A 26,640-nucleotide genomic window follows, 5' to 3' on the forward strand; every position below is an offset into this window, starting at 1 on the left:
GGTAGATTCAGATGAGGTTCAGGAATAGAAGAGAACTATTGCAGATCAGAAATGAGCTGCATAATTAACTGCATGGAGAGCTGAACTATCTCCAGTGTTTTTAAACACGTGCTGTACAGACATTTTGAGATAATGTGATCCCTGTACTGGATTACACAATATATAATATGTAATGTTGGTTTTGTAAACCATTGGATAAGGTAGTTAGGCTCACTTTACGCTGAGATTTGAAACAGTAGTACTCTTCTAATATAAACCACTGTTAATATAATTCTGGCTAATATGATTTGAAGACTCATCTACACAGCCAAATATTATTGGTAGAACATGGATAGGCCTGGTCTGCATAGATTGAACCAAAATGATGTTATGCTGCTAGACTTGCAGCAAAATATTGAAATGTTTTAGTGGTATTTCTCCAGATAATTATTTAGCTTTTGAATGGGTGTACACTAATTTCATGTAGAGTGCAATAAGCCATTTTCAATTTTGAAATGTATCATACAAATATCTTGCAACTGTAGCTGTCAGACTTTGATTACTAATTACCTGCTTGTGCACCACTTTAAAATCTCTTATTTAACAAACAGTACCAAACAGTAATTTCAAATTAGGTCTATAACATCTTGCTAATTTAGGATGCTCCTTCAGAGAAATCTTTTTATGTGCATGTATACATTTAGTCTGTCACACAGCCTGATAAGTAAATACATCATCACCTCTTGACTACTATACTCACCAACTCTTATTTTTGTGAGTTAAACTACATATGAGTTAAATAGATAGCAAGTATTCCTGTTTCACTGAATCCCCTATGATATGAACAAGGCTGAGATAGCATTCTTGTAACATTTGTAAATACCACATTGAGGGAGCTAAAGATAAGACACCTCTCCCATGTTCTCACCAACCCAACATGCATATAGCCTTGCATCCTGGTGGCAGCTGCAGCAGTTTAGTGTACCTGTCTTCACTATGCAGACTCAATTTCATCCACTCTTGTCAAGGTTCAGGTTATCACATGCTTCTGAAGTCTGTGGGGAACACTGGAACATAGGATTTACCAATGGTCCATCTAGTTAAACGTTGTGTCTCTGACGGTGGCAAGTAACAGATAAATCAGAGGAAAGTGCAAGAAATCTGTTTGAGAAGACACAGGAAGGAGATTGGGTATTCTCCCTTTCTCTGTCTGCTGCTTTCTCTCACCAGAAAAAAGCTCAAAGCAGGAGAACACATTTTTGGAACCAGGTTGAGGCCATTTTGGAGAAAGCAAAGTAGACTAATGCCACCTTCAACATATTGTCCCTCACTTTCCCACTCTTTTTAGGTTAATGGGAAGGAAAGGTTCTATCTCTGATGCCAAGGTATGTGTTTACCTTTGGATTTAAATGTGTCTGCTGCCCATTTCTCTCTCTGGGCACTTTACATCAACAGTGGTCCCAAAGCCATGGGTTCCTAAGCCCCCTTTTAGCAGGAATTAATATTTGTAAAGATTTTGAAGGGCTCTGAAGCTTATAACTAGTCTGCCATAGTTATTAGCCTACCATAAACACCCTGTTAGACGGAGACCAGGAGAGTTTTACTCTGATGGCCCCTATGACCTCTGACATGTGGGTCCTGACAATTGGTCAGTTAGGCTACAAGATCTGGTTTATAAAACAACCCAGCCCTTCATTTTGCTTTTCTCAGGAATGCTTTCAGGCCCCTTTTTATGAAGAGATGTTTCAGGAAATTAATTTCCTCTTGGTAAAGAAAGTTATCGAGCTTGTGCCACCAGGTGAAAAAGTTAAAAGGTTTTATTTCAAGTACTTCCTGATACCTTAGCAGGCAAGAGAGTTCAAACCCAGCTGGAATCTCAGGGAACTAAATGCATATTTTGTCAAAGAAAAATTCCAGATAATAAGTCTGAGAGTCATCCTGCTGCTTCTAGTGGAAGGCAACTAGCTGTGCTCTCTAGATTTTGCTGACACCCATATGAAGTAACTCAGATTTCTGTTATCTTTTCGTCAGTATTGGTATCAATTATTTTCACAATATGATTGACAGTAGTGATAGCATACATGCACCTGTATGTGAGTGGTTCCAAACTTTCCTAGATTGGAGGCACCACCTGTGGCAGATTTGGGTAGCCTGCATCCCTGTGTGTCATTGATGTATCTCATCTAGTTTATGTCCATTCTTTCTCCCTTCTTTTTCCGTATCTTTTTCTTTTTTCTTTGTATGTAATTTTCCATTTTTAAAAATTCTGATTCATACCTCTTTCTTCTTTCTCCCAGTTTGCACCTTCCTTCCTCTGCCTCTATGTGAATTCTTGAATACTCACTTCTTTCTCAAAATTCTCTCCCACTTCTCAGTCTCTCTTCTCCCAGTCACCTTTCTTTCTGGCAGGTTCACCACCTTCTCTTCCAAATCACTCAGCATACTTCTCTCTCTTCCCCTTTCCTTTTGTCTCTTCCAGTCCTGCCCTCTTTCTTTCCCCCTAATCTGCTCCCTTGGTTTCAGTCTATATTTTTTCTTCCCCTCAAGAAGAATGGTCCAGTGGTTAGGGTGCTATCCTGAGTTTGGAAAACTGGGTTCAATTCCCTACTCCACCACAGACTTCCTGTGTGACCTTGGGTAAGTCACTTTGGCCATGTCTACACTAGCAAGCTTACAGTGGCACAGTTGCACCAGTGCAGCTGTGGCACTGTAAAATCACTCATGTAGCCTCCTTATGCCGACAAGAGAGAGCTCTCCCACCGACATAATTAAACCACCCCCAACAAGAGGTGTCAGCTGTGTCAGCAGGAGAGCATGTCCTGCTGACATAGTGCTGTCCACACTGGCACTTCTTTTGGTGTAATTTATGTCATATACTCACACCCCTGAGTGACATAAGTGATACCGAAAAAAGTGCTAGCTTAAGTCTGTCTGTGCCTCAATTCCCTGTCTGTAAAATGGGAGTAATTGCGGTGGGTTGGAGATAGATATGTTAAAGACTGTGAGGTGCTCAGATACTGTGGAAATGGGGACTATATAAGTACCTTAGTAGACAGCTAGAAATCCTAACTTTTGCCCTATTGCAGTGGTCACTCTAGGGCTATTGAATCACGGGAACATATGTCCACTCCAGCCACACCCCTACTCTCCTTTGGTCCATGTTCATTTTCCTCCTGTCTTGCTAAAGACTGCCCCCTTCACCTGAGGCTTCTGTGTCTGGCATTGAAGCCCCCACCTCGGAAGGGGAATATGCGGGGCTTAGAGCTGTTTTACAGTTGCTTTGCTCCAGTCTGCTTGGTGCAAAGGAATCTCAAGGCAATGATGAATGGGCCCTAATATATGTAGAACTTCACATTGCCATTTTGAGAGTTACTTTTCAGAATACAACTACAGGAGTTAGCTGCCATGGTAACAGTCTTAAATGCATAAACTGGAGTTGTTCCCAAGAAACTATAAAAAGGGAAATTGTATCTTCAACTGTAACAACAGCTCTTCTTAAAGACAACACTTACATGCCTTGTTAAATTGAAGATATGGAAAATCAACTAAAATGTAAGAATAGTGAAATTCTTGGAATTAAGGAAAGTATGGCTATTTGAACTGCTGACTGGATTGTATTTATTATATATTAATATTCTTATTAATGTAACAATTACTGAAAAATAAGTTTAACTCTTCTGTGACATCTGGAAAAGATTTTTATCCTGATAATGTTTGTCAAGTTGCATGTTAACATTTTTGAAACAAGCTCCACATTTTAAAATGTTTAAGAACCATGTTATATATATTAATTGTCAATACCTGCTTTTCCTTGTCTCTGAGACCAAGTTTTGGAGCAAATACAATGACAAATACAGTGACAGGCATTGCTGTATAGCTCATTCATGGGTTTCTAGACTATGCTGGAGTAACCAGTAGAGAGAGTACCATTTTGCATTGCTGAAGTAAGATTTTGGACCCATCGATAGCCTTTTCACATTTCCAGCACTTTATCCAGTTAAATTAAGCCTCATGTTATATGGCACAAAGTCCTATATTTTGAGACTTTGATGCTGCCAGAGAACTGTTGGATGAAAAACTTGCTTGCTTTAAGGGAAGAGCAAATTATTAAAGAAAACCTCTTGTGTGGATATGAAGATTTCTCTAAGAATTTCTAGAATTCTAAACACTTTAACAAAATTTTATTGAAGTCTTTCTCTAATAAGAAATTACATGCAATTTAAAATAAATTATAAATAATATCTCCATCAACATTGACCTTAAAATTTGCTTTATTTCATTCCTGGAAAATAAATGTTCCAGTCTGTTACCAAATTATTGATTTATGTATATCTCACCTGATTTATCAAAGGATATTGCATTCCAGGTATGAATAGGAAAGTGATGGAGAGGTCAGTCTTGAGATAAATATCTCTGTGTAGGGACACACCAATAATTTCAGCAACATACAGCAATGTTACATATGTGGTACTAAAATAAGACACACCAAGACCCTGATGTTGCAGACATACACGCGAATTTGGCTTTATGCACTGAAGTCATTGGAACTACTCAGAGTGTACAGAGTTAAACATGTGAATAAGTTTTTGCTTAACTTCAAGTCCCTGTTCCAAAGCACGGGGTTCTAAACCATTTAAAGAAAAGGCTAGAATTTTTTAACATGGGCAAAACAACATATCCCCCCCACACACACACTTCATTCTTAGAAATGTGTAAATTCTTTTCCAAAATTTTGGCTGAATTTCACTTGTTTTTGACTGAAATTTGCCAAATGCAATTCAGGCAAAGGTAAGCACCCAGTATGGAAAATTTCAGACAAATAGTAAAAGTTTGGCAAAACTATAAACAACTGAAAACAGGATCATATAATGGGAGAATGTTGGGCAATGTTATTCATAGGCAGTGCAACCAGTACCACCAATAGTTCTGTACTTACCCTGTTTGTACTCTAGAAACTGAGTGGCTTTATTGGCCATCATGAATGTTTTGTGCCAATTTGTGAATATCTTTGATTTGCCCATTTTTTGTTTCAAAAACAAAACTCTCTCTCTCAAATTAGTATCTAGAAACTTTGCTAAATTGAAAACACAATTTAGTAGTAGAACAAAGATGCAACCCAAGGAATACATACTAATTAGTCAACTTAGTATACAATTCTGGAAAGTAATATGTGCAAATAGTTAACGTTATTGACGCTGTGCACAACCCTAGTTAAAAAGGTGAAACCAGAGTCTAGCTTGTATCCACTGAAGAAGAGAATACAAAACAAGAAATAGTACTGCATAAGGCAACACTACCTGAAGAACTGTATCCAGTACAGGTTACTATCCCCAAGGATGTATATTATTGATAAGGGTACAGTGTAAGACAACTATTATCATTTCAAGTCTCTAGAATCTCTGTTACAAGGAAAGGTTTTAGAGATTTGTGCATAATCTCACTGAAAAAGAGGAGATTTTGAGCTTGTGTAGCAGAAACTTTAAAACACTTGAGAGAATTTGCTAAAATTGATCAATATAAATGGTTATTCTAATAAGCTTAGATATTTAAATAAGTACAGCCGAGAAGTATTTGGGTAGACTTTTGACAATATAAAGCACTGTACAGGATAATTGTTACATATTATTTAAGAAACTAAGAATAGAATGGGAACTCAATCATTGCATACACAAGTTACTAAAAACAGAGTAAGTTATCAGGGAATGCTATTCAAGTAGAAGGCAGATGAGTTCAAGACATACCAAGATTCATTTCTGATGAAGGGAGGGATGGAGAGAGATGGTGAGAAACAGGACAATGATAAATGTAATTTTTAAAATAAGGAGTAGATACCAGATAGCCATTCTTAGTTCCTTCATTTTTATAATGTACTTCTATTTTTAGTCCATTTTGGCACTCAGAAGCTTGGAATCACTTCACTAATTCAGCACTGATCATTGTTTATCCCTTACACAAGGGATGCATTTCTGGTCAAGCTAATGGAATAGTTTTCAGGTCAAAAACAGTTGCAGCAGAATAATAAGCAGCAGTTGCAGCAGAAGTTAACAGAAAAGTACTGTAGACTCTGCAGGCTCCCACATTTTGTCAGCAAACCGAAACAAACTACAAGCTAAATGGAATTTACTATACCAGCAACAATAGTCTCAGTTGTGGGAGTTTTTACTTCTCCTGAGAAAAAATTTGGAAGTCGCTCGAAAGAATGTACATAAATGACATTTAACATTTCTAGGGAATCTAATATTCTATCAGATAAAAATTATACTCTAATCATTTGTATTAATACTAATAAAAAGTAATTGTGCTAGCATATGACAATCAATATTGAATATATTCATCTATGATTAATAAAACTATTCTTGGAATGTAATGAAAATGCAGTGTAGTGATATAGGATTCGAACCTGAAATGGAAGTAATGCCAACATTTCTACAGGCAGAGGATCAAGCCCATAATGAGCATGAACATAAGATGTTTTAAATACTTGGGAGCAAAGAAAAAGTGCCATTAACAAAATAATTCATGTGTGCGGGTACAGCATGTATAGTAGATTAAATACTGATTCTGTCAATTCCAGCTTACTTTAAGAACCTCTAAATTTGAAAAGAAACCAGAGATTACTGTATTATGAATGAAAACAAAAATATATGGCATTTGGAAAAAGAAGATTGTTAAAAAGGGGCTGCCTCCCAATGTGCACATACATTCCATGTTGACCTTAGATTCCCCACATTTTGGTAGGCGAATCACATGTACATAATTTCCTTTGTAAAAATTAAAATGCCAAGAAATCTGCTTTATAGTAAAATAACATTTTTTTACACATACACACAATCTTTTCATTTTAAAGGGAAAATAAACCCTTCATTCAATATTATATATTTATATTTTGTCCTCTCCTTATGATGTAGGGTTATTCAGTCAGTTGAACTTTATTCCCATCCAAAATATTAAAACGTGAAAATTACATTTGAACTGTCTGAGCTGCATACCAGAAACCGCTAAGGGTGCTTAATCATTTAGAATAAAAAATTGTCTTTAATTTTTAAACATGTATTTCATTTTATGTTTTATTAAAATTGTCTTAACATTTGCATAGAACCCCCTGAAGGATTAAAACTTGAAATTTACATTAGATTAAAAAATGAAGTATGAAAAATACTGTATGTAGCAAAATTGCAGAGGAATGAAAGATGCCACCGAGAGTAAAGATATTCATGGAAACTACAAAAGATGACTTGAAAAAATTCTGGATTAATATAAAGTTTGTTGATTTAAAGAAACTCAGAACCAGGTTCGTTATGAAGTTTTCAGTAAAGCGTGTCTCCCACAATATTGTGAATATTTAAAGAAAAAATGTACAAGAGATGTGTCAAGGTTCCCTCCCGACTTTGAACTTTATGGTACAGATGTGGGGACCTGCATGAAAGATGTACAGATGTGGGGACCCCCTAAGCTTATTTCTACCAGCCTAGGTTAAATTTATGCTGCCACCACCAAGTGTGTTCCAAATATTTAGGGAGAGCCACTTGGAACTTTGCCTTTCCCCAAATACCTCCCAAGTCCCTAACCCCCCTTTCCTGGGCAGACTTGAGAATAATTCCTCCCCCAAGCCCCTACACCCCTTTTCCTGGGTAGGCTTGAGAATCCCCCTCACCAATTACTCCTGGTGCTGGTGAACACAGATCCAAACCCTTGGATCTTAAAACAATGAAAAATCAATCAGGTTTTTAAAAGAAGAATTGTAATTAAAGAAAAACAGGTAAAAGGAGTACCTCCGTAAGATTAGAATGAAAGATAATTTCACAGACAATTAAATTCAAAACACAGAGAGTTTCCCTCTGGCCAAAACTTTAAAGTTATATAAAGAACCCAAATTTATCCTCCCTCTTATTTGCAAAAGAACTTACAAGCAAGAAAATAAAAGTAATCTAATACATTTCTTCTCTAAATACTTACTACCCTATAGGAGTGGGATGACTCCTTTTTTTCCTGTCGCCGGCAAAAGCCCACACAGCACAGACAAAAGACTTTTTCCCCCTTCCAGATTGGCCTGCTAAACCCAGGGTTGTGAGCTCAATCCTTGAGGAGACCACTTAGGGATCTGGGGCAAAATCAGTACTTGGTCCTGCTAGTGAAGGCAGGGGGCTGGACTCAATGACCTTTCAGAGTCCCTTCTAGTTCTATGAGATGGTATTTCCATATATTTATTGGTCCTTCTGGACAGGTGTCAGCTAGGTTATGTGAGCTTTTTAACCCTTTACAGGTAAAAGAGGAATTAACCCTTAACTGTATGTTTATGACAAGATGTTCAAAGATAACTTACAAAAGTGTGTTTTGGTTGTTTATATGTCTAGGGAAGTACAACCACAGGAATAAGGTTGTAGTTTCCAGATGCTAATGAGATAGTCATTCTTGGAAGTGGACTGGAAAAATTAAATAAAAGAATGATAGGATTGTGGAGCTGATGACCATTTGGGGGAAATAGTTGAAGATCCTACATTTGCAAACACAGAGAAAAGAGCTTTAGCAATAGCAGGATACTTTTGTTGGGACTAAAGTGGAAGGTAATGGACCAGAATAAAGTGGAAAAATTTAACAAAATTGGGGGTGAAGCATTTTATAAACAACAAAAAATGTGAGAAGAAAAGCATTCTATTCAGCAAGCTGTTGAAACCTTAAAGCATGATTCCGCTCTGAAAAATGTCTGTGAAAATTTTCACATAGTTCACATAATTATAAATGGTATGTTTATAGTAATATTCAGCCTGGCATAGGTTGTTTCTATGGGGACTTATGGAAATCCCATTGAAGCAGGGGAAGACTTCTGTTGAGTTCAGTGGGCTTTGAATCAAGCCCAGAGAGGGGCATTCTTGAAAATAGACTAACATCCACCTTTTGACGGACAGAGTTTAAAGAAAATCTTTACTTCTGACTTCAGTCCACTAATGGCCATTTACTCAGTGTGACTGCTGATTGTACCAGCAGTCCATCATCTGCTTGTGTTCATAGATTCTTACCCATAGTTCTTAACATGCCCAATCAATAGAATCTCTCAGAAAGGGCTGACATACACAAACATAGTTTTTTAATTTTAAACTTTGATCTATACACAAGTTGATCAAATAAATATTATTTGTTGGTTATATAATTTTGCTTCTTACTAGTTAATTTTTTAGGGAAAATGCCCAACTTCTTATTTTGAGCTTTGATCAATTCTATGTGATTTCACTGGTCTCTGATGTCCATCAACAATTAGATTGTCTCTTCACAGAGTTCCTGCTGATAGTACTTTAATGCATGCAATAATACATAAACAATGATAGCCATTTATAAACCATCATTTGCCAAATTAGCACATAATGGTATCTGTGCTACCACAGTATCCCTTATGGTTAGGTTTGGGGAGATCCATGGTAACTGTATGGTAGCAGTTGGCAAGTGTTAATTTTTAATGGCTTCTGCTATATTTGAACTCCTTCTCTGAAAATGGTTGTCTAACATCCCTATTTCTGTGTGACCTGCATTGTCTGAGGAAAGTACCCATATTACTTCATTTCAGTGACTGCTGAAGTGTTATTTGGAATACAAATATACATAGGATTGGAAAGGCATATACTGGCAATGCTTCTGTGCTACTGGTTTGTAAAGGAGGGGCTTCTTAAAATAGAAAAATGCAGAGCCAAATTAATCTCTGGTGTATCTCAATTGAATTCAGTGGAATTCCATCCAGAATGTATTAGGCCTACAATGCTGGGCAGTTACTAATCCATACTTCTGTTTGCTTGACTCTGAACTTTGAGGCAAGAGTTTAAACAAATTGAGAACAGGCACAATTGATCAGAAAGACTTTAGGCAGCCGTGAGATAATGGGCTTGATTTTCAGAAGTGCTGGATTACTTGCTGCTCCAACACAAGTCAGGGGAGTAGCAGTTGCTCAGTATATCAGGAAATTCTGCCCTCTCTGATTAAGAGTTGGACAAGGGGTATGGATATGTATTCTGCAGCACTGATCATTTACATTTGTGTGTGCACATAGGGGAAATAAAATTTAACCTGAAGAAAGGTCTGTCTAATATTAGATGATTCTTAATACAAAAAGGTCCACTGTTACTATTTTTTTAAAAAATACTTTACCTCAAAAACCATTTTCAGTCTAATTCCTTTAAAAACTTAGTTACCTCTTTATGTTGAGTTAAGGGCTTTTTTTTATTCTGAAATGGTTTGTGCCTGTTTACACTGATTATACAAATGTGTACTTAGATCCTTTATATCGGCATTCAAAACCTGTTTTTAATAGTTTACATTGTAGTTCTCTTTGGTAAGTAAGCTTTCAAAAATAAATAGTTAAAAACTTGCATTTATATTTCTGCTTTTCTGACATTTATGAATCACTCTAGCTGCTTAAAAGGAATTTTCTTCTCTTCACTTTTACTCCACCTACATTAAGAGCACCTTTTCTGTCACACAGTCTTATGCAGTTCTCCCATAGGGACACATGAGAGAGTTCATCAAAGTGGAAACAAAAATGAATCTCTCCGTCATTTTATTTACTCATTTAAGACAATTATGGTGCTTATAGCTATCCGGACACATTTTACTTTCTCTAAGTTGTGCACAAATTACTGAAAAAAAATTGTCATTGTAGATTGCAACTTTTAAAAAAATAAAAAATTGAGGCATAGCTGTATGGTAGTAGTTGTCTCATTTAATGTTGTTTGTGGGCATTTTGCTACTTTGAGCAGAAACTGTTGCTTTAGATTTGAAATAACATTAGTGACTTTGTCCGACTATACCAAAAGAAGGAGACACTTGATATGGATTTAATCAGGATGCAACTTTATTATTAGGTGTCTGTGACTACCCAGCAGATAAAAGTGTACAATGCAGGTAACCTTATGTTCATTCTGTAATTACCCAGGGGGCTTCCACCAGCTACCCATGCTTTTCCATCCAGGTCCCTCTAGCAAATCCATTGACATCCACCCTCCCTCATAGGAGAGATAACATGGACTATCGGAAAGGGGGGGATTGGCTCCCTGCCGTTCCAACCATAGGAGCCCCTAACTCAACACCGTTCTGTTCCTTTAACCAGCACCTCCTTTTTAAGTCCTTTACCAGGCCATTTATCTGATCACTGGATACCTTCCCTCTGGAGTACCTGCACTGGACATCCACCCCACACTTACAAAATAAATTGCGACATATAGCCTGCCACCTTTTGTGCCCACCATAATAAGTCTTCCCTGCCACCCTCTGTGGGGAAGGCAAAAAAACCACCCCACTCCACTGAAGCCAATATGGTAGTGCGGGAAAAATTCCTTCCCAGCCCCCTAAAAAGGAGCGACTAGTGCAATGCCCACAGCAGGTTCAAACCCCACCTGATAATCACACCTCAAGGGGAGGGACGGTAGGTGCTACCTTGCCTGCTGCATGGAGAAAGAGGTTTCGAACACCAGGGCTTGCACCTTTAAAAGCCTTTCGACCTTACATTCCTAGGGGGTGAGTCAGTGCTGCAGATCTGACCACTACCTACCTTTTTGCAGCAGTATGACCTTGTTCATAACTTTGCCCTTACCATCAGCTGAACAAAAACTGATGTTATGTACCAGCCAGCTCTTCAACAACCTTACCAAGACCCATCAATAAGCCTGGAAGCCCTGCATCTTGGCAGGGGGTTAGACCAGATGACACTTGCTGTCCCTTTCTAACCCTATAGTTCTATGATTCTATGGTACATATTTTACCTATGTCTTTGGAATTTCTGTTGCTTCTGCTAACACAGACCATATTTTATTTTCCCATCTGCAGTTTACTTTGTAGTGCCAAGTAGTAAAGCAATAAGCTAAAATTTGAAATGAGTGCATAAAATCAGGCTTCTACATCTGTATTCTGGCACCTTGATTTTCCATGATGCTGAGTAGACACAGATTTATCTGTCCAGCTGGTGTCAGTGGAAGCTGAAGATGTTCAGCCCCTTGGAAAATCAAGTCACTTTGGGGATTGATCTAAAGCTCACTAAAGTCAGTAGTAATCTTTCCAATGGCTTCAGTGAGTAGGGACCAGTGTCTAATGTCCAGATACCCAAATTTTGAGCCCTTTGATTTTAATAACTAACAGAGGATATGATGCTGAGAAGCCATTAAGTTTAAGTTCAGTGGGTGAAATTCACCTATGAGAAGGGGCATGTTGCTAGTCTTTTGCATTACTTAAACTCTGTGTAAAGGCTGAACAGGTAGTCCACTGACTGAGCACCTGCTCAGAGGTGCCAATGCGGTCCCTACAAGCCATGGAAAAAAGGCCTTTGTGCCAGCCCTATATAAGATGATGTACTAAACCACACTGCCGGTAGGCAAGGAGAGAGGCTGCAGATCTTCATTTACATGGATCCATTGTCCCTGATATTTCGCACAACTGACATGAAGGAGTTGTACTCACTATTTCAGCCTGTTGGAATAGCAGCCACATAGGAGCTACTCAGCAATCTTCCACTGTGGGCTGGGAGTGGATTTCATTTGCCCAACTGCTTCACACTCCCAAAACTCTGACTTAGTGAATTGCATACAATAGAGTTGGAGGGGCCTAGCACATCTCACAATCAGGGCCAGAGTTTTTATATTGTGTAAAATATTTGTCATGCATATACAATTCATGTATTCAAGTAATTTGCTTTTTTCCCTATATGTTGTCTCTAAAAGAGATGAGTTATTTGTTTATTAATACAGTGTGTTTTCAGGAGTACCCTATTTAATTTGAAACATCAAGAAATTGAAGATAATTGTTGTGTTTAAAAGTTGTGTCCAGATGTTCAAATTCAGTCATTTTCCAAAGCAGTTAATAATAACCAAATGCTGCATCTGTTTTCAGTTCAGAAAGTGTATAAGTAAAGAGCTATCACTTATTCACAGCAAACTGTATTCAAAGAATGAGAAGAACACCTCCACTGGATGAACTGCAGCCTCCACCATATCAGGATGATAGTGGTTCTCCTCACCTCTCTTGTACACCCTCTGAAGTTGATGACAGTAAATGTGAATTTTCCCACTGTAGCAACAGTCCAAGATGTTCATACAAGTGCCCAAGTGAAGGAAGCACTGGACATGAAATAGAAAGCTTCCATAACAAAGGATATGAAGAGGATGTACCCAGTGATAGTACTGCTGTCCTTAGCCCAGAGGTAAATGAAATACAGTCTAGCACTGCACTTGTAGGCATCTTGGATGTAACACAATAGTATATTAACTTCTCTTGTAGATCTTATAAATATCTTGATTCTAATTTACATCTTACAGAGACTGTGTACATTAACTTCAAAGGTCTATGATAAAGAAGAAAAATGTATATTGCCAAATAATATAGCAATAAGATTTTAACTTGCTCTGTATAATGACCTCAATGGCACTTCATTTTAAAACAACTCCCCAGCAGGAATAGTTTATTTTTTAAACCAGTAAAAGCTATGATATACATTCTCATGGGGAGCTATATATTAACAATTTGCTTCTTATAACAATTTTCAATTAATAATTTAGCAATAAATCAATCAAAATTATATGTCTCTTAGTGCCTTTCATATTAAACTCCCTAGAGAACTGGAGAAAAATCTTGATTAAGTATCCTTATGGTTTTGAGATTAAAGAAATATTTTTATTATGGATAATGTAATTGATTTATGATACACTTACTTTCTAATTTTTCTCTTTGTAATTTGTAATGATTATTCTTCCTAAACTGAATTTTTAATATTTTTAATATGTAGATGTCTAAAATGTGTAAAGACAATCAATAGTATCAATTCTTAAACCAGAAGCAAACAATTTTTAGATCAAAAAAGCTACATTATAGCATCTCCTATTCATTGATATGAACAAGTCATATCTTCAGCCATATGAAAGGACCTCAGGATTTACATTAAGGTTTTACATGTTTGGAATAAATACGTCTTATATGAATAATAGTGATCTATATTATACTTCAAAAAATCTTATTTATACAGTATCTTTTGTCACACTAGCCATTGCATTTCTTTAGCTCCTAATTGTATCAGTCCTTGGACTGAGGTTTATTGAGGTACAGTATGCAAGCATACAGAACCATTGCTTTATCTTGATCAGAACTATTTTGTATTATAAATTCAATTCAGGCCCAACCTTTGGTCAAATGGCTCCCTCAGTGATCTAGAATTTTCCCATTAATAAATAAATAAATATATGGAGATTAATGTAATTTTAATGACATCCAGGAGGTTTGATGACCTGTTGCTCCCTCCTGATGTCCTCGTAGAAATTGGTCACTGATCATGACTATGACTGTATTATTTTTATGGTAATCACAGATCTAATGGAAAATGTGGAGTTGACAATTTGCTGTGTAAAACATGCATTGAAACTTTATGCCCCCTTTTTTAAAAATAAACTGCTAATGCAGAGAGGAAAAACCTGAGAGATGTGGATTGTTACTGAACAAACAATATTGCTGACGAAGGTAGCTGAGGAGGGCTTTGTTGGAAATAGCTGGCCTGTTCTTTGGGCTTACTTGCGCTGAGCCTGCTGACACAGACCAGCGATCACAGGACAATCATGGGAAAAGAAAACATAGGTGCATACATAGGCAACCTGGCTTTCCCAAATGGAAAAAAATATAGATTGATAAATATTGTAGTCACAAGGGGGACCAGAGAGCAAATGTGAAAAATCGGTACCGGGGTGGAGAGTAATAGGTGCCTATATAAGAAAAAGCCCCAAATATTGGGACTGTCCCAGTCTTCCTAGTAGTCAGTCATCTTTTGGGTCAGTCCACAGTGCATGTGTTAAAAGATTCTTTTCATGTTCTGCCAGATAAATGCCAGAGAATTTTCATCTATACATCATGCTATGTCAGAATGAACACCACTAAAAAAACACTTTCTATAGGAGGAGTTCCAGATTGTTGGTTTTATTGAAATATTGTTGTGTTTTTGAATGGGAGGCACACAAATTATTTCTTTATACTTGACTTTTTAAAAATAAAATTTTTGTCAAATAGTGAGTAGAAATTATTTGTTTCTTTATAGATAGATAGATATACTGAAACATTTCTAGCACTGTATGAAGCACTCACTGTATTTATGAAATTTAAAGTTGCTCTATGAAATCTGACATATTGCTTCACACAAAATAGCACTTATTTTCTTAAAAAATACAGCCTTAATCATGCCCCATGATAAGAATATATTTGTAGGTACAGCTAGGTTAACTTTCACTAACCTACCAGTACCATGTAAATGGAGTAAATTCATAGTAAACTACTTATGCTATAAGGGAGAAAAATCATCCCATATTAAAGAAGGGTTCATTGTGCAAACAAAGTGATTTTATTTGAAACAGAAAGTAACGGCGTGTCTTCACTATTTTATTAGCTATTAAATTTTTAAGTGCACACCTAATGAGAACACTGAAGATTTTAAAAATTAAGCATTAGCAATAATTGCTTTAAGAGCTGATATACAGAAGACATTTCTGACATAGGTATGGTTCTTGTATCCTTCTAAGAAGTTACATTTAACAACCTATATTCGCCATCTGCTGCATGTACATCTGACTGCAGTGGGAGTTGTATGTGCAACCAACTGCAGCATTTGGCCCATTACTTGCTCTAGTCCCTATATAGTTCACGATGTTCTGTTACCATCAAATCAGATATTAATGTGTTAAATATGTTAAACTTGAGTATTGGGTTTTTTAAAAAAAATTCTGCAGAACCCCTCACTTGAATCAGACATTTGGATTGCACCTCACAATGAATGATAGTTTATTTATCTAAGCTTATGTGGAACTGAAAAAATTAAGTCATTAATATAACTTTTAGTTCTAGCTTTTTCTTTTCCAGATGGTGCCTGGGCTTGTCCATTTTGACCAGCTGGAAGTAGCTTTTGATTTTCCTTGGTTGCCAGTCAGCCACCTCTTCATTCTTCAGTGTTTAATTACCTTGTTTATGAAGTGAACAAAAAGATCATAGTCACATCATGCTGCTTAGAGAAAACCATGCATTTCTATGCTAGATTTAATAATAGAATACCAAAAATAAATAAATAAAAGCATTTATATTTCTTTCCTTAGGATATGTCAGCTCGAGGATCATCTTCACAGCTTCCTAAACCTTTTGATCCTGAGCCAGTAGCTAAATATGGCACGCTGGATGTGACTTTTGACTATGACTCACAAGAACAGAAGCTTCTAGTAACAGTGACAGCTGTCACAGACATCCCAACATATAACAGGACAGGCGGAAACTCATGGCAAGTACATCTAGTTCTCCTACCTATAAAGAAACAGAGAGCAAAAACCAGCATCCAGCGGGGACCATGCCCTGTCTTCGCAGAGACATTCAAATTTAATCACGTTGAATCTGAGATGATTGGGAATTATGCAGTTCGGTTTAGACTGTATGGTGTACGTCGCATGAAAAAAGAGAGGATTGTGGGGGAAAAGATTTTTTACTTAACCAAATTGAATCTTCAAGGGAAGATGTCAGTACCAGTGATAATGGAGCCTTCTTACAGTCTTTCTGTGAGTATTGTACAAAGCAGAATAAGTATGTAATTATATAAATTGTCCTGAAGTAATTAGGAATAGTTTATATATTTATAGAGACAACACTTCCACTGACTCCTCCTCTCCCTATTGTCATGCACACTTTATGCAAAATAATAGTTTGGGGGAGGGGGTCCAATTAGCTACTGTTAGGTAAATTTATTTCTCATGTGTAGAACCTGCCTATACTTTTTCATTTTGATTACTTTGGTATTTTCACTATAAAATATTATAATAGTAATAGGAGGATAAAATTATTATATTGAGATTAGTTTTACAGGTTTGATTTATCAACATGTTAACCATTGTGCTTTCATTTTTAAAAATCTATATTAGTAGGTGATTTTCGTCTTCTGTAATAAAATCCAGTTTGTAATATAATACGCATGCTTTGCTTTCCCAGAAACAATGGAAATAGGAAACCTGAAGATGTGGAAACCCTTATTTTAATGACTTCAGAGGACAAGAAAAATAAAATATTTAATTTATTTTTAGTCACATTAATCTATAAAGGACAATAATCTGTTGGGATTTGAAATGAGAATCAGATAAAAAATATAATATGGAGTCCTGGTAATGGAGCAGGTGATATAAGAGGACTTTATCATCTCCCATTTTTTATGATTTCTGTAAGGAACACAAGGGAATCCTGGGTAGTGCTTTCTGAGGACAAATACTGTTCACTTACCTTAAGTAAACTTTCCTACTATTGAAGTGCTTAATACAAGAGCAATGAAAAATATTTGAAACAAAATTGAAAATACGCTAAATTTTCTATTTTTTAAGTGTCTGAGGGTCCTGCAACAATGAAATATGTTTTATAACATTTTTGTGTCAGTGAAAATTGTGCTGAAGTTGAGTTCCTTCTGCTCCCCCATCCCTTTGGATGTTAACAAGAGCTTTCTTGTGATGAAGTTTTGAGTTTTAAGCTTGTTGGGTTTTGTCACAAGGCTGAAATTCTGATTAGGGGTCCGATTCAAAGCTCATTAAAGCCAGTGGATCAGGCCCTAGATGAGCATATTCCTCACGTGCTCATCAGAAGTAATTTTGACTTATTTTCTAAGGCCAGTCTACACTTACCAGTACAGTAACGCCTCGCTTAACATTGTAGTTATGTTCCTGAAAAATGCGACTTTAAGCAAAATGATGATAAGTAAATCCAATTTTCCCATAAGAATTAATGTAAATAGGGGGGTTATGTTCCAGGGAAATTTTTTTCACCAGACAATAAACTATATATAGTTTTTTATTTCTATATACATACACACACACACATACGCACACACACAGAGTATAAGTTTTAAACAAACAATTTAATACTGTACACAGCAATGATGATTGTGAAGCTTGGTTGAGGTGGTGAAGTTAGAGGGTGGAAATTTCCCGGGGAATGCCTTACTGCTAAATGATGAAATAGCATTCGGCTGAGCCCTCAAGGGTTAACACGTTGTTAATGTAGCCTCACACTCCACAAGTCAGCACGAGTGGAGGGAGGGAAGACAGCATGGCAGACAGAGATAGAGACACACACCCTGTGTGTGGGAGAGAGAACGAGATGTGCATTGCCCCTTTAAGTAAGCTGACACCACTCTAAGTACATTGCCTTTAAAAAGATCAGGAAGTTGAGACAGCAGCTGCGGCCAGCAAGCTCTCTCCATCCTGAGCCCTGTCGTGTCCCCACTCTGCTCTATATGGAGAAGGGGTAAGTGGGGGTCAGGAGTGGGGGGGGACACCCTGACATTAACCCCCCTGTTCCTCTCCCCAGTCTCCCCGCACAGCAAGCAGGAGGCTTCCCGGAGCAGCTCCAAGGCAGAGGGCAGGAGCAGCACATGGCAGTGCAGAAAGGGACAGCTGAACTGCGGGCAATTGATAGCTTGCTGGGCTGCTGCTGCACAGGGAACTTAGGGCAGCTGCCAGTCCACCCTGGTTCCAAGCCCCCACCAGTTAGCTGCAACGGGCTGTCTTTCTGCAAGCAGTGGACAAAGCAGGCGGCTGTCAAACAACGTTATAAGGGAGCATTGCACAATTTTAAACGAGCATGTTCCCTAATTGATCAGCAACGTAACAACAAAACAATGTTAACCTGGAAGACTTTAAGTGAGGAGTTACTGTAGATTAGCACTGCCGCGATTGATGTAGCAGGGTTGATTTAGTGGGTCTGGTGAAGACCCACTAAGTCAATGGTAGAGCACTCTCCCGTTGACTCTGGTACTCCAGCTCCCTGAGAAGAGTAAGGTAAGTCGACAGGAGAGCGTTTCCCGTTGACACAGCACTGTGTAGACACTGCAGTAAATTTACATAAGGTATGTTGACTTCAGTCATGTTATTCACGTAACTGAAGTAGCATAACTTAGGTCAATTTACCATTATAGTGTAGACCAGCCTGTGGGAGTGAGAGTGGAGCTATGTCTCTGAAAAACATCAAAGATGATACTGAGATTGTTATCCACTAAAGAAGGTAGATATAGGTACCAGGCTTTCAGTCTTCCCCTCCCGCTCCTTCACTAAAAGAATACCAGGAATGGGGGAAATGGAGATTATTGGTGGGTCAAAGGGTCTTCTACATAGCCCGTTGCTGGTATAGGAATTGCATAGGAATGGAAGGTCAAATGGCCTGAAAGAAGCCTTCATATGTTTGGATAGTTTGAATAGGAATTCATACTTCTCGACTTATGTGAACCAGTTTCCAAATCTTTTCAACACCATACATTCTATGATTTTAGATATAGTTTTTCAGTGGGAAGGCTGACTGATGACTGCATGCTCTGAAGTGTACATGATTCCACAGTAAAGTTAAGGTTTACATTTTGTAATGTTATTGTCCTTGTAGTCCTAAAAGCAGGGCTAGGATTACTTAAAGGGGAAAAGGAGAGGATTATTTTAATTTGGGCAGCTACAACTGAGTAGGGAAACTTGGAAATTATAAATCTTGTACTTACATAGGTTCTAAATCCAGAACCAAATTTGTCTTATGCTAGTGTTAGTCTGTTTTGTTGCTAAACACTAGCTGTATTTGATTGATCCTTTGTACATACAGATATTGTAGCTCTCTTCTCCCCTCTGGTTCTCATTATTTTAATTGTACATATTAGATAATTTATATATTAAATATATTTTAAAATTAAAATATATTTATATGTTAAACATTAAACATATGTATCACCGAACCTTTCTAACTTCACTGAAACATCTGTAGTAGTCTCTTCTGAACAAGTTTATCTTACTTGCTGCTGCCTGATAGTATATCAATAAATTCTTATTTGCTAATAATCAGTCTGGGAGCAGTGCATGTCCTGCATAAGTCTCATGGAGCATAGCTTCAGTTCCACCTTTAAAAATACTTAGAAGGGATCCTAGCTAGAGACCATGTCAACAGGTTAGTTCACCTCTGCCCCTACCCCACAGATGCATATGGTTACTGGTGTGTCTGGTGGCAACCTTCCCCACTTCAGGGACATACTGGTATTGAGTCAAGTACAATCCTTGGTGGGTGTTCTTGAAGTCCATCCACATTGCTATGTTACTTATACATGGCTCAGTACCACATCTTAACTCCTCCTCATAACCTCACAAGTCCTGTTCCTCACCCAAGATAAAATATCCTCTCTCCGCTGCATCCAGAGCCTTATCATCACTCTTCTCCCCCTGCTCTCCTCTCTGCTCTTTTTCTACCATAAAAAGGGTGTATGTATGTAAAGAATATATTTTTCTCTCTCTTACTTTCCTTCTTCCCCACAAAAGGAAAATACTCAAATATGGTCACTATCAGATTTCAGCTGTTCTGGTCTTTTTGGCTGATTATCTAAGTTCGTGTGTCCATGTGATTCTTTTAGATCAGTTAGCAGCCTGATACCTCTGAACAAAAGATTTTGTTGATCTATTTGAAGTAGATAGGATCACCGAAGTGGTTCTTCACTTTCCTCCAAAGGGATTGGAAAACTGTTCATCATTCTTTTCATCCAAGTAAATAAGAAAAATTATTGTCTTGTGCAAGAAATTGGATCAGAGTCTCCAGTATTGTATGAGTAGAAAAACAATTTTAACAGTTTATTGGCAGATGAGCAAAAATTATTTGGATAAAATCAAAACACTACCCCTCCCCCTTAACACCGTCCACCAAAAAGTTGCCGTTTGGGATAGAACAAAAAAAAATACATTTAATATCCTCTGGATCTGAATTCAGAAGTTAATTTTGGGGGTACAGTGTGGAAAATCCCAAAACATCTGAATAGTATGTTCCATTTATTTTAATAAAATATTTTGTCCATTCCTAATTGAGGGCTTGGAGGTGGAGGAAGGCTTGGTGTTCGGATTCAACTTGCTGCAAACCTGTATTAGTACACTTGAGCACCTTCTTGACTACTGAGCTACCTAATCCAACTTTGCAATCTAAATGATCACTTTTTAAAACTCTCTTTAGAGAAAGATTTCTTGCAGAAGAGGCGACATCACTTACAGTACTTTACAAATAATTTTCCTTGTGCGTATATCTGTTATGCCGTTTAATGAGTAGGCATAATGATCTTTCACCTTACATCTCTGTGCTAGTCATTTTGCTGTGAATAATTCAATTTAAATTTCTCACTCTCCATCCTTGGATATACTAGATGTGATCCCAATGGTAGTGACTAGACACTGGGCAGGTGTGTGTGCATCAAACATTTGTGGAAAGATGCTTAATTTGGCCTCTGGAATTGTGCAAGAAACATTTTAGTTTGAGTTATTTTTAGTGAAGTGTAAGGCATTCATATTTATCAGTTTAGAAGCTGATGTTTATTCATTTGTTATACAGATGTTCCCCGGGTTACGCAAGACCCAACATACGCAAATTCGCACTTCCGGAAAAAGTTCCATAAGCCAGAAATAGGATTTTTGAGTTGCTAAAATTTTTGCGTAATGTATGGGTATACGTTTCCGACTTATGCAAAATTCAAGTTACACAAGGCTTTCCAGAATGGAACGATTGCGTAAGTCGGGGGGCGTGTCTGTACATTTCTTCATGCATTGTGCATTTGTTTCATGTTGCTCTTTACCTGTGGCACACATTATATAGCAGTCCTACAGGATATAGTAGCGCTACATTTGACAACTCATTACCTTCTCAGAAAAGCATTTTAAAACTAAAACTTTTAAATTTCATCACAGTCATGAGGATTCATGGCCATTGGGGACTGAGGCTGACAAGTTTTATATAAATTACGGCTATCAAGCAATTAAAAAAATTAATCACGATTAATCTCACTGGTAAACAATAAAAGAATACTATTTATTTAAATATTTTTGGATGTTTTCTACATTTTCAAATATATTGATTTGAATTACAACACAAAATACAAAGTGTACAGTGCTCACTTTATATTTATTTTTATTACAAATATTTGCACTGTAAAAAACAAAAGAAATAGTATTTTTAAATTCATCTAATACAAATACTTTAGTGCAATCTGTTTACCATGAAATTTGAACTTACAAATTCAGAATTATGTACCAAAAAACTGCATTCAAAAATAAAACAATGTAAAACTTTAGAGCCTACAAGTCCATTCAGTCCAACTTCTTCTTCAGCCAATCACTCAGACAAATGAGGTTTTTTTACATTTGCAGGAGATAACACTGCCCTCTTCTTCCTTACAATGTCACCTGAAAGTGAGAACAGACGTTTGCATGGCATTATTGTAGCCAGCGTTGCAAGATACTTACATGCCAGATGTGCTAAAGATTCTTATGTCCCTTCATGCTTCAACCACCATTCCAGAGGACATTCATCCATGCTGATGCTGGATTCTGCTCAATAAGGATCCAAAACAGTGCGGACCAATGCATGTTCATTTTCATCATCTGAGTCAGATGCCACCAACAGAAGGTTGCTTTTCTTTTTTGGTGGTTTTGTTTCTGTAGTTTCTACATCAGAGTGTTGCTATTTTAAGACTTCTGAAAGTATGCTCCACACCTCATCCCTCTCAGATTTTGGAAGGTATTTCAGATTCTTAAACCTTGGGTTGAGTGCAGTAGCTATCTTTAGAAATCTGATATTGGAACCTTCTTTGTGTTTTGTCAAATGTGCAGTGAAAGTGTTCTTAAATCAAACAACATAGTCTAGGATGACAACCCAGCATATCATAACACAAAATATATGACAGAATGTGGGTAAAACCATGGAGTAGGAGACGTACACTTCTCCTCCAAGGAGTTCAGTCATAAATTTAATTAACACATTTTTTTAAAACAAGCATCATCAGCATGGAAGCATGTCCTCTGGAATGGTAGTCCAAGCATGAAGAGGCATGTGAATGTTTAGCATATCCGGCATGTAAATACTTTGCAATGCTGGCTACAAAAGTACCATGTGAATGCCTTTTCTCACTTTTAGGTGACATTGTAAATAAGAAGCGGCAGCATTGTCTCCTGTAAATGTAAACAAACTTGTTTCTCTTAGCAATTGGCTGAACAAGAAGTAGGACTGAGTGGACTTGTAGGCTCTAAAGTTTTACATTGTTTTGTTATTGAGTGCAGTTATGTAACAAATCAACATTTGTAAATTGCATTTTCATGATAAAGAGATTGCACTACAGTACTTGTATGAAGTGAATTGAAAAATACTATTTCTTTTGTCATTTTTACAGTGCAAATATTTGTAATCAAAAGTAATATAAAGTGTGCATTGTACACTTTATATTCTGTGTTGTAATTGAAATCAATATATTTGAAAATGTAGAAAACATCCACAAATATTTAATACATTTCAATTGGTATTCTGTGGTTTAACAGTGCAATTAAAACTGCGATTAATCGTGATTAATTTTTTTAATCATGATTCATTTTTTTAGTTAACTGCATGAGTTAACAGTGATTAATTGACAGCCCTAATAAAAATGGTTGTATCTTAGACCTGTGGATGATTGTATTCCCATACTAAGTCTTCCCCTAATACATTGCATTAATTGTCCTATTTTAGAAATCTGGAGTTGAATATTAAAATTTGAACATACGGATTTATCTTAATTATTAACAGGTGGCCTTCCAGTTTAATAGATTAAAAGGGGAAAAACAACTAAGCCGTTTCAATTTACAGTAAATGAACCAACTTCAAATGAAAGATCTTGTTCATAATATTTTATATAATTAAAGTTCTGTCTAAAATTAAATTAATCTAAGTATCAATGACTTTACGCTACATTGCATAAATACATTAATGTAGTTTATAAAATCATCTCTACCAAAGTAAGATCCAGTTATCACTAAACACTAAAAGATTTTAAAATATATTTTTGTATATTTGATTTAGGACCACAAAATCTACTTTATCCAACAGATTTTTCTCTAATGATCTCTTATTGAGAATGGATAATAATTCAAAATTGCACATAAAGCTGTGTGCTGTAAACATGTAATTCAACTCTGTACTCATACAGATCCCAGTGCCCTGTGGATCAACAGTGCTTACCCATCAGATCTGGCTAGGTTTGGTATCCGTGGTTCTCCCATGTGTGTGGGGGGGCGGGGCTGTGACCAACAGAGTATCATGACCCAAATCAGACTTCTCAAAACAAAAGTATTGTTTATTTAGCCATACAAACAAAGCATTCCAGAGAAAAGGATCTTAAAACAAAAGACCTACACACATGTCTATCTTACCTAAACTCTCTAACCAGCCTCCTGACAGGGACCCTGGTAGGTCTGACTTCTCACAGACCAGCACACAGAAAACTTCGGGTTCTCAGTCTCAAAAACCTGTCTCTGTCTTTGAAGGATTGTGTATCTCTCTAAACTCCACACCCTCTCCTCCCCCCAATTCCATTGATACACCTCACCCTTCACAGAGACTGATTTGGTCCTGGAGAAACCTGTCTGGCAAGTCCATCAAGGGGGTCGCATGACAGCCTCAAAGCAAATGGCTCTTGCATTATCCCTCAAGTGTATCTCTGGATCCACTCCCACCTTCCTGGATGCACTTTCTGACAGTCCTTCTACTGAATTATCTCAATATATGCATATAGTAAACTTTACACCAATGAGGCCAACAGATAATTACAGTGCTGCCTCGATATAACGCCACCCGATATAACACAAATTTGGATATAACGTGGTAAAGCAGTGCTCCGGAGGGGGAGGGGGGCGGGCTGCGCACTCCGGTGGATCAAAGCAAGTTCAATATAACACAGTTTCACCTATAATGCGGTAAGATTTTTGGCTCCCAAGGACAGGGTTATATCGAGGTAGAGGTATATTATTATAGGCAACGCCAAATACATAACATGTCATTGGTAGAACTGGTTTCAATGAGATTGAGAGATCTGTATGAAAAGAGTGTAAGATTCCAATTGTTAATTATCCAGTTGCTGAAGGAAATCCTGAAAGTAGAAAATCAGACTCCAGTGTAAGATATGATGATTGTTATGGCTTGATTCTCATCTCATTTAAACTGGAGTAAACCAGGAATAACTCTACTGAAGTCAATTAATTGAGTTACCTTGAAATAAAATATGAAGGAGTAGAATCAGGCATGGAAGTTCATAGTACGGACGATGAAACACTTGTGGTTTCTTTGACAAGGTTTAATAGAGGATTAAAACAGACCAAACGTTAACAGGACTGAGCTAAATTAAACATATAGGGCTGTGAGCTCTTTTTGAGCTTACTGTGAGACACTAATTAGACTCCGTCTAATGTGCAAGACAAAAGCCTAAAACAGTGATGCAACAAGAAATATCAGAAGCCTGGCATAATGTCATCTTTAATATCAGTTTCAAAATCATATTACTGGTGCTTACTGGTATTTTGTAAGCAGAATTTGTTGATATATAGCTAAATCTGGGTCTAAAGTGAGCCTTACAATAAGGTATAGTTAAGATAAATCAAAGGAAAGAAAGCAAAAGAAATTTCAGTTTTGCATCATACCTGAAGAAAAGCAGACTTTCAGATTCCAAATTTTAACCAAAGATGTTATGTGATTTTTAATTAAGGCTGTGTGAATTTGACAGAACTTTGTCATGTACTATATGAAAAGGCAGCTCAGCAATAGGTTGTTCAAAATGGTATTGGCTGTAACCAGAAAAACTGAATAGATCTACTTTGGAAATTTTAAAATGTGTTGATCTGCAAAGGAAAGATGATGCTATGCATTTAGGCTATTATAAGGTATAAGAACAGTCTCTATGTACTGGGTAAGGTTCTGATGATGTAGCTCTCAGGAGATATATGCGTGTTGTGCATGGACTTAACACACTGATCTTTCAGGTCTGAAAGCCTTGGTTCGTGTTTGATTTTAGTAAAAAATTAAGGGTGAAATTCTTCCTGGTGTGGAGGGTTAGTGCACAGTTCTCGACACCACTTAAATTCCGTGTTAAGACAACATGGGGCAGAGCATCAGGGGACCTCTGTACTAACCCCGTGTTCTGCAGCGTGTAGGTCAGCTTTGAAGACAGGCAGTAGATCAATGGGAGCAATGATTATTCAGATCCAGTGGAATCATGTGGGAGGCAGGCAGCCACTATCCCACTCTATGGGCAGTAGATGTGTACGGTTGTGCTTCAGCTCTGTATCCTGCCTTCTCTTGCATAAAGCTTGATTACTTAGGCTAAATGCTGAACTGAATTTCACTCTAATTGGGTTTAATGGTCTCAGACAGCAACAATATCTAGTAGTTGTTTCTCCATGTCACAAAACGATTACACAATGTAGGACATGTGGCGTTTTTGGCTCTTGACTCAAATGCCAAGGATGCTGAAGGTCAGAAAGAAGGTGTATTTCCATTAAATCATCCCCTCAGAGAAAGGTCAGGGCCTCAGAGCAGGGGCGGGGCATGGGAGGGGCAAGAGAGTTCCATTTTGTGCGATTAGAATGTTGGCAATCTTATTCAGTGGAGTTGCCAACTGTTTGCCAGTGGTGAATTGTCCCATGGTCTATGAATCCTCTCTATAAAGATTAACAAAGGAAGCTTTCTACTCGAGTCCACATCATACTATAGAAGAGATTATTTGAAACTTCTGAAATACAGGGTTGTTTTGAAGAATTATAAAACATAGTCTGTATATGGGTTTGGGTGTTCCAGAAATAAAACATTCTCTTTACAATTTTTGAGCTACTAGCTGAG

General features: G+C 37.3%; 1 protein-coding gene across 15 annotated transcripts in view; it reads left to right on the forward strand.

Annotated features, from left to right (window-relative positions):
• Positions 1–26,640, forward strand: part of SYT14 (synaptotagmin 14) — a 240,071-nt gene that overhangs the window by 156,539 nt on the left and 56,892 nt on the right. For 14 of the 15 annotated variants that reach the window (XM_039532412.1, XM_039532418.1, XM_039532422.1 and 11 more), the window contains 2 exons: positions 12,885–13,153; positions 16,074–16,523. In XM_039532412.1, coding sequence (XP_039388346.1) covers positions 12,885–13,153; positions 16,074–16,523 — 719 coding nt within the window. Of the gene's footprint in view, positions 1–12,884; positions 13,154–16,073; positions 16,524–16,950; positions 17,012–26,640 lie in introns of those variants that run through there. The other variant, XM_039532411.1, reaches the window with a different exon arrangement.

Source organism: Mauremys reevesii, linkage group 3 (genome assembly GCF_016161935.1).
Source record: "Mauremys reevesii isolate NIE-2019 linkage group 3, ASM1616193v1, whole genome shotgun sequence".
In the NCBI taxonomy this organism is placed as follows: domain Eukaryota; kingdom Metazoa; phylum Chordata; order Testudines; family Geoemydidae; genus Mauremys; species Mauremys reevesii.